This window comes from Gossypium hirsutum, chromosome A02 (assembly GCF_007990345.1).
Source record: "Gossypium hirsutum isolate 1008001.06 chromosome A02, Gossypium_hirsutum_v2.1, whole genome shotgun sequence".
NCBI classification, from domain to species: Eukaryota; Viridiplantae; Streptophyta; class Magnoliopsida; order Malvales; family Malvaceae; genus Gossypium; species Gossypium hirsutum.
Window position 1 is genome coordinate 9,845,813 of NC_053425.1, and position 11,196 is coordinate 9,857,008.

General features: G+C 28.3%; 2 protein-coding genes across 4 annotated transcripts; both read right to left on the reverse strand.

Moving 5' to 3' along the window:
- Positions 1-363: 363 nt before the first annotated feature.
- On the reverse strand, positions 364-1,209 carry LOC107951567 (snakin-2). The gene is made up of 2 exons (XM_016886660.2): positions 857-1,209; positions 364-773 (listed from the first exon to the last, which is right to left on the reverse strand). Exons 1-2 carry the CDS (start codon positions 972-974, stop codon positions 580-582), a joined length of 312 nt encoding a protein of 103 aa, XP_016742149.1. The 5' UTR covers positions 975-1,209; the 3' UTR covers positions 364-579.
- Positions 1,210-7,576: 6,367 nt separating this feature from the next.
- On the reverse strand, positions 7,577-10,177 carry LOC107951569 (uncharacterized). Of its 3 annotated transcripts, none has more exons than XM_016886661.2 (4): positions 9,835-10,177; positions 9,503-9,651; positions 8,741-8,813; positions 7,577-8,255 (listed from the first exon to the last, which is right to left on the reverse strand). In XM_016886661.2, the coding sequence occupies exons 1-4, from the start codon at positions 9,943-9,945 to the stop codon at positions 7,704-7,706; spliced, it is 885 nt and encodes a 294-aa protein (XP_016742150.1). In that variant the 5' UTR covers positions 9,946-10,177; the 3' UTR covers positions 7,577-7,703. The 3 variants fall into 3 exon arrangements, with proteins under 3 accessions (XP_016742150.1, XP_016742151.1, XP_016742152.1); XM_016886662.2 differs by having other exon boundaries at positions 9,524-9,651; positions 9,835-10,176; XM_016886663.2 differs by having other exon boundaries at positions 8,741-8,808; positions 9,835-9,939.
- Positions 10,178-11,196: the final 1,019 nt, after the last annotated feature.

Genomic DNA, 11,196 nt, shown 5'->3' on the forward strand with positions numbered 1-11,196 from the left:
CTTCGTGGTTGGGTGATCTTCAGTCTCATATCTAAAGGCCCTAGGATTGGTATTCGTTTCTTTTGGATTGGGACAAGGTTGAGACTTTGTCACTCTTTTCCTATTTCTTTTTGTCTTTATTGTTTTTTGTTGGTGTTTTGTGGTCTCTTGTGTTAGGTCATTTGTGGCCTCTTTGGATAGGTCGGTGGTGCCTTCTTTCACTAATCCAAATCAGCATTAAGTGCGCATTGATTTCAATAAAACAATAGTTTTAAGTAGTAGAATGAGGCCAAAAAGAAATAAAGTTTTAAGTGCGAAATCAGCATTAAGCCTCTTTATAATATAAATTTCAGTACTAAGATTGTTGTATTGTGAATTCAATACTTGTACGTAATTAATATTGAATATTCAAAATATAATTAGAAAAAAAAAATACAAGTTCCAACACCGAGTGAGTCAATAAATTGGCTACAAATGGTAATTGAAACCACCACAGAAACAGTAACGTCATTTTATTATTCCTTTTATTTTAGTTTCCAAACTCTCCCACTCTGGAAAAAATAAAAGAAGAGAAAAAAAGAAGAGGATGTAATGTAAAATCTAAGGGCACTTGAACTTGTTATGGGTCTTGATCTGTGAGTAGCAATGGCAGGAATCTCGGCTAGCTCTAGGACCATCAGGCACACAGTGATCGGGGCACCTGTGGCAGCAGGCTATGCATGTTTTATTGCACATCTTTGGCTTCCATGAAAGGTTGCACCGCTTTGCACACTTGTTCGGGCATGCGTCTGGAACTGCATATATTTATTTATTAGCTAAAGAAAAAAAAAGATGGAAAAGGCATAATATTTAATAACATCAACATTGATATTCTTACCCTGGGGGCCTGGGGCTTGTGCTGCAGAAAGTTGAGCCATCAGCATTCCCACCTCACACAGGAGCACAAGGCAAAGAAGTAATGAAAGTAATGGTGTGGAAGTCCTGCTGCTCGCCATTTTCTACTTTCTTAAGAGATAGAGATTATATCAGAATAAGAGAGGAGAGTGTTTGGTGGTTTATAAATTGATGAGGTGTTGGAAAAGCTGGTTTTATAGAGATGAGGAGATGGGGGCATTGGCATGAGCCGTAAAGTTGCCGAGAAAGTTCCTTCCTGCCAGCACATTTCTCGATGGTTTTCCTTTTGCAGTGAAGATATGAATCACTCTGCAAATAATACGGGTTTCCCATTAAATTACATGACAAACATCGCCCCCACATAATTAAATTACCAGTTCAGATATTTTTTTTAAAGTAAAATCCATCTATATACTATATTTATGGTTTTAATTGAGTTGTTATCATGTTATAGTGACACATGGTATGTATATAATTTTCAATAATAAAAATTAATAAAATTTTTAATTGTATAATCATTTTAATTTTTGATTTAATATATAAAATACATTTTAACTCTTAATACACATGTTTCTATAATTTCTAGAAAAATGCCTACATATGGTATGATTCAAACTTAATTTTTTTTTTGTTCAAATGTAATTTGAACCCAAATTTTGCTTGAGAATATAAACACCTAGTTAATAAGCCACAACTTAGGGTTATCGAACTCAAAATGTTATAATCTTTAACATTTTAAATAAAGCCATATTTAATTATTATATCAAAATTTTAACTTTGTTACATAATTTTTCACTCATATATAAGTGTGTCATAATATAATATACTTTGAATTTTTATATTCTCTGTACATTTAAAATTTAATTTTTTTACTTGATACACTTTTCAATTTAAAAATTCAACTCTGATTATTAAGGATCATTTAAATAATTTTTTTTAAATTTATTAATATAATATTTTAAAATAAAAAATATTCACTTTATAACTAAGTAACAAGAAAAACATTGTAAAAAGAGACTTTAATAACATTAATGATTGGTCCTGTATTTTTAAATTGAAAAGTATATGAAACAAATTTGTAAAAAAAAAAAAGACTAATTTTTAAAATTTAAATGTAAGAAGAATATTTAGAGAATATTTTATTTTTTCTATTCTACTTGGTTAAAACAAACGACCCGTTTAATAAATTATTTTTTCCACAGGGATGAGTGCACCGACATCAAAATTTTCTATTCTGTATTATTATTATTATTATTATTATTATTATTATTATTATTATTATTTTCTGTGTGAATTTGCTTATTAAATTAGAATTTGAACATAATATAAGGAATAGTTATGTTGTTATTATATTGTTTACTTTTTTGTTATTGTTATTTTTCATAATTATATTTATTTTTAAAAAAGAAAAGTTGAATGATAAAAATCAAATAAAACAAAATTCTAATTGATAAAAAATATAGCGCTAACATAAACTGTTGGCTTTTTTTATTATTATATAAAAATAACCTTAAAATTTTTGAATAATTATAAAAAAACACCGACTGTTTTATTGTGTACATAAATGATTTCATATGAATAGTGAAAGTTGGTGAAGTTAAAGAGATTGACGCCACCAACATGCCACATCAGCTAACATATATAAAGACCAGAGAAATGTCAATATTTTTCAATAATTTGGGGGTTAAAAAATAAATAATGGTGCTAGAGCCATAAGGAATGGTGCTACTATTTTAATATGTCAGCTTTTTTAGAATTATTTTTTTAATTTAAAATTAATATTTTATTTAATGGAATCATAGAAAATAGTGCCACTATTGTCAAAATTTTTTAAAATATGTTATTTTTTAATTTAAAATTAAAATTAAAATTTTATTTGGTGAATTAATTTTATTTGGCGTGATCAAATGACTATATATAACCCCAATGACAATTCACTTTAAGTTAAAGGACTTTGTTTTTAATCTTATTATGTTAAAGGATGAATGAGAGAGATGATGAGTGTTTTTTATGTTTTTGTGTTTTTGTTTATTTAGAAAATTTTAGAATTATTTTCTATGGTTCCACCAAATAAAATATTAGTTTTAAATTAAAAAACTTAAAAAAAAAGCTGACACATTAAAGTGGTGACGTCATTCACTATGGCTCCACCACCATTATTTATTTTTTAGCCCTCAAATTATTGAGAAATATCAATATTTTTTTAGTATTTATATATGTGGTGCCATTCTCTATTGCATCACTAGAAAAATTAATTCTTTTAATCTTACTAGCTGAGATGGCATGTTGGTGGTGTTAATTTCTTTAGCTCTATCAACTTTCACTATTCATTTCAAGTAATTTACGTACATAATAAAAAAATGATTATTTTTATAATTATTTAAAAATTTAAGATTATTTTTATGAAAAACCTAAACTATTGGAATTATGTTTTTTTATTCATTATAAATTGTAATATGTTAATAATTGTTCATTGTTCTAAATTTTATTTTATACTTTTTAAAAAAAAATAAAAGCACTACTTTTCGAAGGAAAATAAAAGTATTTTTTTTTATCTTAAAATAACTAATTCATTCATAAACATAATAACGATAGAAATCAGAGATATAATAGATAGTGCGAATTTAAATATTTAATTTATTTGAATTTTACAAATTTAAAAAATATTTGACTATATCTAAACAGGAGAATCGGGTTGATGCTTATTTGGTGTCGGTAGTTAGGCAAAGCGCACAATTAGTTTTGGGGAAATGGAAATACAAACGTCAACAAATCTAATGGAGGGCACCTATTTTTTATTATTTTTGTCAATGTTTATTTTATCGTTGATGTTACAGATTTGAAGTTATACATATAAAAAATCTCGTATTTAAAATTTATAATAATTTACTAATAGTAGTTACAATAATAAATGTTAATAGCTGTAGTTATTTTTTATAAGTTAAAATTTATTATATTTTTTTATTGCACAAATAATTTTATTATAATTTACACTTTTCAATGTCTTGATTTGACTTGTGGAGTTTAAAATATTTATTTTTTAATATTAATTTATTTATTACATCAAAAGTTAAAATTGAACGCGCTAAACAAGCAAGGACAGCCAGTTGTCTTTGTTGTGTTGTTTGATTTCTCCTGTTGACACCCTGTCACTCGTTTTACTTTTTGGTCTAATTTTAAACGTACCCTTTTTATTTATCCATTTGTGAAAATTTAGTCCTTAACTCAAAATGAATGCCTTTATTTTCGATTTCTTCCGTTAACTCTATTGCTTAACCGTTACAAATTTGTAAATTTAACTCTCTTTTTTTATTATAAAAAATTTAAAAAAAATTATAGAAAAATTTTAAAATATATATTTAAAATTTCCCTAAGTCAACAAATTAAAAAAGAAGATAGAAACAAAAAAAAAAAAAGTTTACTATAAATCATTCTTTTGAGTCTTGAAACATGGTATATTCTAGAAGGAAAAATAATGTATGAAATAGTAAAGTCACACCATTTGTATTATTTTTTTAATAGTTTAATATTATATAAATATTTTTATACTAAAAAATATTAAATTCAAATAAAAATTTTAAAATTTAAGATAAAATTAGTGATATAATATTAAATTATTAAAAATACATAATATCTTTCATACAATTTTTTTTTATCTTAAAAATATAAAATAGAGTTGTCTTTTGTTTGACTCCATCAGGTAAAACTGGATGAATTTTCATGGATTACGGCAAATATATCAATCATTGTTTGCATCAATATAACACACTTACTCTTATTAAAATTAATACATACCTAAAACTTATTATTGTCCTCTTAAAAAAAAAAAAAAGGAATGGTGACAATACCGTTTACAAACATTAGTGATGTTACATCCAATGCCTAGAGGCATCAACAATCATTTAAACTGCAAAGTCAACTATAATAAACCTAAGCTCTTGAAAATAATTTCAAACATTCATTCCCAAACCATAGAAACTTAAACTAGACTACAATATATTGGAATACTTTCAAAATATTTATAATAATTGATGTGGTTTTAAAGAGTTACTTAGATATTTAATATTAGTACATTATAAATACAAAGTAAATTTAGAGAATTGAAATTTAATTTGTTCTATTCAATTTATAAATGAAACTTTTTAGAATAAAAGTATTTTTTTCTATTTTATGATATATATATATATATATATATTTAATTTGAAATATGAAATTATTTGTTTATTTACATCATGTTCTTAATAATTAACATTTGGATGTTATCGATAAGACATATTTTAAATGTATTAATTACTAAAAATAAAAGTTTGTAGATGGTCATATAATATGAATAGTTTTAAATGATTTTAAAAAATAATTATAAGCTAAAAGACATTTTTTAGTATACATTATAAAGGTCAGATTAGAAGTAGTTTTAACTAGAAATAAAATAAATCATATGCAATATGTATGGTTAATTTTTCTAGTCAAGGTAGAATAGCGGAAAACATTAACTGATATCACAAAATCACTATTTTGGTATAAATTATTCAATGGAAATGTGAGCGTAATAATTATGTATTTGAAATTTAAGATCATATTGTGCATGTTTATGAAGGTGCACGTGATATATATATAATTTGGGTATGGTCTATAGTCTTTTGGCTTTGTAATTTTGAGATACAATGAAATATGAAATATATTTTGGAAGCCATAAATTAATGATCTCATGAGTATGAAAATAGAAATATGAAGCTATTTAACTCATTTCGGTGATGGGTTTAATTTTGATAATAGTCTCAGAAAAAAAAAAAACTAGTAATGTCAATGATGAAGGATGTATAATGAGTGTTATTATAGTCAAATGATAGGACGGATGATGTCGTCTAATATGAACATGTTATAAAAACATATGACATATCATTGGTTTGAAGAGAAAATGTGAAGTTATTTAAGTATGCATACAATAAATTTTAAAGTCATATATTAATTATGAAAAGAATATATAAAAATAACAAATATGTGGTTTTATTTCACCAAAAGATTTGAGGCCTCTTTACAATAATTTACTTAGTGAAAAAACATGATAATAACAATAAAATAATCACTTTTTTAAGTATCGTTACTTGAGCCTTGAGATATTATTACCTCAAAACCAAATATCAATACTTAACCATTCCAAAACCTTAATTAGTTGTCGATTTGAAATGTACCAAAACCCAACTTGGGTACTCAAACCTCGCTACAACCTCTAAGTCACTCTAAACACAAGTCTTATACCTTTCTTCCAAGACACCTTAAATCAATTGCTCATCTTTCATAAGATGTAATTCAACTAGAAAGACACTCATTTAACAACATGGATCATAAGTTAAAAGATATCCAACAACTAAACTTAAACACATCAATCTAACCAACGTTATAGGTTCTCTTAAGCCAAAGCTCACCAAAACTATAAGAAGCATAAGAGCCTTAACTATAAGGCAATATACACACTCTTTACAAAGTTAGAAGTATTTAAGATATAATAGTTCTTTTTAGAAGCAAAGATACAATAGCTAAGTACATCAACTTGGGACAGTTAGTGCATAACCAAAAGTAGTATATACAAGAGGCTCGAGAGTGACTTTACAAGCAAAAGATCCATGGCCGCCTTCACCATCAATCTACAACCTATGTGAGGAAAAACAAAGTTCCAGGCAAATTGAATTACTTAGTGGTGCTCTAAACTAAAAATTCAATTTACCAAATTAATATCTTTAGAAAGAGTATTTAGTCACATAGCCATTCTTATTATCAATTCACTCATTCTATTACATACAAATTTAGACTAAATTATTCCACTTGTCATTCATTAAGCCATCTTTCATAAGTACCATATTTAATAAGTTATTAGCCTTTAGAATCGAATTTTAATTAATATTATGGCACATAATATCGACTATATTACAAATTGATCCATTGCCAAAACTTATCGATTTAACCTTCCACAAGTATCGGCATCTTGCCAAGTTTTCAACCACTAATATATTAATTCTTTTTTCTTATTACCAAGATAAGATAGAGTCCTCTTTTTAGCCATTGAATTAAATTTTCTTAAAGATTGTTATCCATCGGTTTCATTTCTCAAATTTGCTATTGTTTTTCTCTCTCTCATCTCACCCAAAATAGTCAAACAAAACCAAAATGATTTCTTTGCTTAGGCCCCCTCACTACACCGATTGTCTCTTGCAGGGAGAAAGAAATTTGGGCTTCCATTGCTTAAGACACCTAGAACAAACACTTACAATGCCAATTTCTCATTCTATATAACTTTGTTGAATTTGTTATTCATATGGTTAAAGAGCCACTTTGTCACCGTTCACCAACCTTGGAAAAGAAATGGTCAAATTGCTATTCTTTGCCAAGCTCAAGTCCCTTAACTAAAAGGTGCAATTATTCTTCAAGTCCTTAGCTCATAACAATCATATAATACACATCCTCCAACTCTAAGGTTTAATTTCCTTACAAGGCCTTCTACTTTGAGCAATTAAAATGTTAGATAATTGTCCCTACGGGTCCTCTACTTATTTAAACACGATTCTTCCATACTTTTACACCAGATATACCCCATCATACTCTGTTTTGATCAGATTAAGAAATGATACTTATAGGGAATTTAGTAAATAGAATTCCATACTTTTACGATCACTTGTACCCAAACATAAGATTAGGGTAATAGATATCAAGAGGCAAAAGGTAGCTTAGACTACATTCAATTATTGAAGAATCACATGAAGCTTAAAAATTAACACCACCACATCTATATGCTCCCTTCGTATGAAAAATATATATATTCAATTTTAAGAAGGCTAGAACCTCACCCAGCATCGAGTACATTGCGCGATACAATCTCCCTTACAATCCACATTGTAACCCAACACTTTGGGATTCCTAAGAAGAAGATTTTTAAGAGATTTACCTTTTATTCCCCAATCCTTTTCCAGTATCTGTACATTTGTTCTCAACTCGTGTTCGATATCACATCCAAGAACTTCAGGAAATTTCTTCAGCAATTTGCGCAGATCATCGTCTGACAGACCTAGGCTTCTCAGGTATTCTAATATTTCATTAACAATTTCGAACCTCGGTTCTTCCTTCTTGCGTTCTTCACCCCAATACGGGGAGTGGACGTGCCCAAATGCCTTTCCAAGTATCTTGTCTTCCTCCTCATCGGTGAAACCAAATGCCGACAACGCTTGCCTGCATGCTTCCCATGTCTTTCCCTCTGTGTTTACATTTATTGCCCATTTATGAGGAGAAAAATGGGAGCTACCAACTCTCCCTATCACTGTCTGTGGGAGCCTACTCGAGAGGGTTACGCTGAATGGTACAATATTTGCTGCAGATGTTGCAACATCAGGCTGCATCAAGAATTCATGGAAATAAACAAAACCAAGATTTGAATTAAACTTCCAAATGTTGTATACCTATTAGGTTATATGTACAAATCACACATACAAAACTTCACATTGTTCTAATTATCAAAATGAATTAGCTATTGTGTCATCTCTTAATTCTAACTTGATCTTATTTTCATCTTTGTTTCGAATGGTGGCAAATCGAGCAACCTAAACAACTCTTCTTACTGGGATAGTGGACCTTTTATCATTTTAAAGAGATTAAAGCATCGATATATTGTTTCTATCACATGCTATTGACATATAAGTTATTGTTGCTACTTAAGAAACACCACTAACATGGAAACCTGAATAAAGCAGAACAGATTTTTCATAAGTTTTATAATGTACTCTTTGCCTAGAGGGCCAACAATAATAAAAATGAAAAGCATCCATGATACACTATGTCTCATACTTCTAGGATGAGATGTGAGATTGATGAAACTTACAACACAGAAACAAGAAGTCGCAGAATCCAATGTCATCAAAGACGAAGCTAACGATTTTCCCAGCATCCCTGCACTATCAGAGAAATGAGAACTACTATGAAACAAAATAGCCAACAAAGTCGGAACTATTTAGAGAGAAGGGTCATACTCAAAATCATACCAATACTGCTAAATTATGCACAAGAATGTCACGAGATATGCAATTAGCACTATGATATCTTACATATTATATCCAATTAGGTTCAGAAAAACCCAGCGAACTCAAAACAGCTAGATCTCCATTTAACTAAAACCACAAAATACCTCAAGTGATATAAAGTCGTTGTACATTCAGATTATGTATTTAGTAATCTAATTTTTCTGGCTACATCATATTAAGTTTCATAGAGTTCAATTTAGGCTGCCTTAAAACCACTAGGTTTAGAAGTACAGCAGGAAGGAAGAACAAGCAATTGAATACACTACTTTGACTGTATAGTAACTAAAATTATCCTACTGATAGAACTTTTTGTTATAAGTTAGCATCCAGGGATTCTTTCATGTTAAATTGTACTAAAGAACAACTGAAATAGACAGTCCACCAGAAAAAGGTCAAAATTCCAAACTGCTAGGTAAGCCATGGAAGATACTTCAATTCATTTTGAAGCACTTTAAGCAATAGAATTTCCATTGTATTCTTTAACAAGAAGCTCCATGATAATTAGGAACGAAAATCACTCTAAGAACTTAGTATTTAGAAGGCATTGGTTTAGAAATGATAACCAGTATGGAAGACAATCCCACAATTTTTCACCGTTGTTTTGAAAATTGCAGCTGGAAAGCATATAAATCCAATATTTAGGAGCCCCCACATGCACCCTTATGTAAACCTCCTTACAAACAAATAAATTGGCCCTTGGAGGATTGATTACCTAAAAATGCAACAATAATAAGGGTTAAAATGCCTATTATTTGAAACCCTTTACTTTGATTATCAATCTCTTGAACCTGGAATGTGAAATTAAGCAAACCCCAAACCCTATCCTAATACAAGATTGGGAATTTTAGTGTTTTTTTTTTTAACAAAAAAACATGGATGAGAATAGGAAAATTACCTGAAGGAGAGAGTGTTGAAGGTGTTGAATGGAGAAGAAATGAGGTTTGGTTAGGTCAGAAAGGAAGGGTAAGGGAAGACCCCACCCCAAACATGAGAACCACAGATCCATTCCTAGGTGACTGCTTTGCCTTGTAAATATCCTTTGATGATAGCCAGTAGCCAACTCCTCAAGTCAAGTGGCTGACTTTTGGATTCCCTTTGTTTACAAGTAGCTGTTTGTGTGATATCTTGGGCTTGCACTGATAAGCAAGGCCTAACCATCTTGTAAATTACAGGCGTATAAATATAGATTTTTGAAGAAACATGGTTCATACGTTTTCTTTTTATTTCTTTGTTCTTTTTATCTTTATTTCATAACATAGCACAACTGTGAAAGCATTAAATCTCAACTAGCTTTTAAGTATTGTGTATGGTGGGAAGGATTATGAAGCAAATCAAATGCAGTACAAAAGTCGCACTATACACCACCATTTAACGTGAAGGATCAGTTCCTTATCAATCATCAATAATTATTGGTGCTATGGTGTAAAGACTTAACGTATTTTTGACAATCTATGTCCACCGTAGCTCTAATTTAATAATAATAATAATAAAGCTTTGATAAATATTTTTATTATATATATTTGAGTCCAAGTTAATCTCATAGCCTTACATTAATTTTGTTTTAATTTACACATCTAATTTTTATATTAAATTTGCTTGAGTATTATCTACATATTATTGTAACCTCTTTCTAGTGACTTCCAATTAATTTGCTTTGATTATTTAAATAGATTTAGTAATAGTAATTAATTTAAAATTGGTTTCTTTGTATGTTGAAAATTTTATTTTTTATATTGTAAATAATAAGTAAATATTTTGTTCAACTAGTTAATTTGTTTCTATTTCGCTGAAACCTTAACCATATTTGTAGAATCAATTTAGCATGTTATATTATTTTGATTTAATGACAAATTTGGTCATTAACGTTTATACGTTTTATCAAAATGGTTCTAATTTTATTTTTGAGCTTTTTTTGGCCTTTTAACTTTTGTACTTTTTTTTTGACAAAATATATAAACGTTAGTAGTCAAATTTATTATTAAATCTATTATTTTTAAAAATACATCATTGCATATATTAAACAATGAATAATTTTAAGTATTGCATAAAAAAGAATAAATATAATAAATTAATGTTAAAAAAAATATTTTTGTTATTGTTATCAAATTCAAAGTATAAATGTATTAATTATTCTTTTATTATATTTACATTGATCTACTTATCTTTAAGCATACATATATGTTATTTATGTACTCCTCTGGTAGTAAAATCAAATTGATTTCATGCTTATTTATGATGGAGTAAAGCTATTAATGAA

Excerpts from the sequence above, each read along its gene's own strand:
- LOC107951567 (XM_016886660.2), bottom strand. The coding sequence starts at position 974 with ATGGCGAGCAGCAGGACTTCCACACCATTACTTTCATTACTTCTTTGC. Across the intron at positions 774-856 it reads ACAAGCCCCAGGCCCCCAGG|TTCCAGACGCATGCCCGAAC; the intron begins GTAAGAATATCA and ends AAATATATGCAG.
- LOC107951569 (XM_016886661.2), bottom strand. The coding sequence starts at position 9,945 with ATGGATCTGTGGTTCTCATGTTTGGGGTGGGGTCTTCCCTTACCCTTC. Across the intron at positions 9,652-9,834 it reads TTCAACACTCTCTCCTTCAG|GTAATCAATCCTCCAAGGGC; the intron begins GTAATTTTCCTA and ends TTGCATTTTTAG. Across the intron at positions 8,814-9,502 it reads TGGGATTGTCTTCCATACTG|TGCAGGGATGCTGGGAAAAT; the intron begins GTTATCATTTCT and ends TTTCTCTGATAG.